The sequence below is a fragment of the Anopheles nili genome, chromosome 2, assembly GCF_943737925.1.
Source record: "Anopheles nili chromosome 2, idAnoNiliSN_F5_01, whole genome shotgun sequence".
Taxonomy (NCBI): Eukaryota; Metazoa; Arthropoda; class Insecta; order Diptera; family Culicidae; genus Anopheles; species Anopheles nili.
In genome coordinates this window covers 23,441,911-23,444,814 of record NC_071291.1, presented here as the reverse complement: position 1 = coordinate 23,444,814, position 2,904 = coordinate 23,441,911, and the positions used below count along the sequence as shown (strand labels likewise).

At 46.5% G+C, this 2,904-nt stretch overlaps 1 protein-coding gene across 1 annotated transcript; it reads left to right on the top strand.

Moving 5' to 3' along the window:
* Nucleotides 1-2,035: 2,035 nt before the first annotated feature.
* On the top strand, nt 2,036-2,689 carry LOC128720937 (peroxynitrite isomerase THAP4-like). Its single transcript, XM_053814639.1, has one exon. It carries the CDS (start codon nt 2,036-2,038, stop codon nt 2,519-2,521), a length of 486 nt encoding a protein of 161 aa, XP_053670614.1. The 3' UTR covers nt 2,522-2,689.
* Nucleotides 2,690-2,904: the final 215 nt, after the last annotated feature.

Here is a 2,904-nt window from a genome sequence, read left to right as displayed (position 1 = left end):
CCTTTCTCTACCACCACCTTCACCACGGGGACCCGCTGGATGGGGATGTTGCACTCCGGTCGCTTCCGGTTGCTTTCACTTTCGGGGCCCGTCACACGAGAGCGCAGATTTCGATTTTCGTTTTATCCCATGCAAAACCGCTTTCCACGGTGGGCGCACCCACGCACACACGCGGCACGCACGTATTACACCACACACATCACTTTCGGCCACACAATGGGATGCAGGGCGCGGCGCCAGGAAAAACCACTCGTCGAGAAATTACACACGAAAAAAAAACACACCACCGCCTCGGGGATTTGCACAAAAGCGCACACACACACACACAAACGCACACACGCACAATGGTCGATAGGTTATAGGGTGGAGACGAGAGAATCAGACTGGGCCCTTCGATTCGCGCGTCACAGACGTCTCGGACGCGCTCGAGGAGATTGTTTTCATACCACCCTAGGAAGAGTCGAGGGTGACGAGGAGGGTAGACAGGAAGCCCGCTGGCAGGCTGGAGGCGGGCGTAGAGATGATTCAGCTGTGCCTCCGCCAGAGGGTGCGTGTGTGAGTTTGCTGATATTTTTATCTGCTCCAGCCTTTATCAACCCCACAAATCCTCCCTTGGGTGCGCTTATCGAACGAACACCTCGCTGCCTGTTTTTCCCTCTTGGCTCTTGGGCGGCTGCTCTCTTGGGCAGCGTTGCACCAACCTCAGATGCAACAGGGACGTCGACACCAGCCGAGCAAACTCTGTACAGCGACTTATGCTGGCTTATGCTCCGGTCCGGCCAGGAGCGGTCTACAGACGGGCAGCACGGCGTCTTGCCGGTCCCTGAGTCCAATTTCCGCGCTCGACGCGCGTTTCCTTCACGGTTTCACACCTGGTTCCCTCGGCATGGAATAATTCGCGCTCGGAGCGACGGATGGCAGCCTCCGCTGAGGTTCACTGATTTTCCTTCCAGAAACGCGCAGCATTTCCGGTCACTCTGTTCTCGGTGCCTGGGATGGCTGCGGGCTGCATCTGGGTTATCCTACCACCGAACACTGCTCCACTGCTGAGAGCGTTGGCACACCTATGCGAGCTTGGCGTGCTGGCAATTCGACGTACGAAACGGTTTCCGGGTGAGTACGAAAAACGGTCTCTGGTTTTCTGGCTCCCGGTTTCGCGTATCAACTCGTTTTCCGAAGCCCTGCGTTGCGTTTCACTCGGTCCGGGTCCGTGCGATCCGCCCGTACACAAAGAAATGCTGCGAATTGTGCGCGGACGCGTTTGCTGTAGGGACTAATACACACTACGCGGATGCGCTGTGCGTTGGAGCAAGAGCGCCATACATGCCCTTAAACGCGTTAGCCACTGGTGAGAGCGTGACCACCGAAGGGAACGCAAAAGGCCCTACGACTACGCAAAAGCCTGCCAGCGTGACAGCTGACAGCTATGCTGTCAAGCAACAACGGAAGGATCACGGTAAGGTTAGCTCCAGCCATGGCCCGGCGATCACGTTGCATTGCTGCACATCTGTATAACACTTTGCAACTCGATGCCCCGAAAACTGTTCCAAGTCACGATCATAATGCATAATTTACAATGCAGTGAACATTTTTGCAAATAAGCGTGGTTATATTTTTTATTTCAGCCCAAACCAAATCCAAAATATCGAGCGTAATGAATATAATTTTCTTTAAAACAATGCTGTATTCAAAAATTGTTCTGGTAGATTAATCATATTGGCAAACAAAAGTCTTGTACCCTCTTTCCCAAAGCTTTTAGCTTATGTTAAATCCCATAAACAAATATAGCGATTTTTCTTTCATGTTTTTCATTTGATTTAACCCATTTATCCCCATTCAGTCATAATTCCGAATGACAATGTCGAAGTATTGTTATGCTGTAACCTCACCATTTCGTTGCAAAATTGTAAACATCATTTACACCGGCTAAATATTTTACCGGTGATCGGTACAGTAATTATCTTTGCGAGAAGAGATATCCTAGAATTTGCATATTATTTCACATATTCATTCCACTAATGATTTTGTTTTACAGATGGCTAATGTTCACGAAGCTCTTCAGCCTATCCAGTGGCTCATCGGCACATGGCAATCCGTGACAGCTAAGGGCAGTTATCCGACTATCAAGGATTTTTCCTATAACGAAATCATCACGTTCGAATCCCTGGGACAACCGTTGTTAAATTATGAAGCACGTTCGAGCCATCCCGTATCTGGGGCACCAATGCATCTTGAAAGGGGATTTCTTCGCATAAAACCAGGCACCAACCAAGTTGCTTTTATGGTGTCGCATAATTTTGGAATTGTGGTTTTGGAAGAAGGAGAAGCAACTGCACGTGGAATGCAACTTTCGTCGAAATCTGTTGATCGAATGTCCTTTGGAAAGGACCCAGCTGTTAAAGCGATTCAGAAAAGGTATCTTCTTCATGACGATGGAACACTAGAAATTCAGACGGATATGCATACTAACAATACGCCAATGACCAACCATTTAAATGTAATATACAAAAAAATAGATTGATTAAATGTTTTCGAATGTGTTTCGATACAATGTTGTCGTATAATGAACATTGTATTGCTATTGTTAAAAGATGGTTAGTATAACTAGTACAATATATTATTTGAAAAATGGTGTTGGTGTACTAAAAGGAAAAAGAACATTTACAATAGATTCCAAATTTAGCTCTAATAAAAAAAATATCATTCAACTTATCCGATACAAATATTTTTAGTAATCGTAGTAGTCATAGCATGTCGATTCTTGCATAGACGATGTCGTTCCATTCTGAACTCAATTTAATCATCGCGTCTGGTTTATGAATACATTTTCAACATACCGTCGTAGGTAAGTAAAACTTTCATACAATTCACTGCTGACCACATAGATTTGTTGTTGAATTTCCA

Coding starts and splice junctions, on each gene's coding strand:
- LOC128720937 (XM_053814639.1), top strand. CDS start 2,036: ATGGCTAATGTTCACGAAGCTCTTCAGCCTATCCAGTGGCTCATCGGC.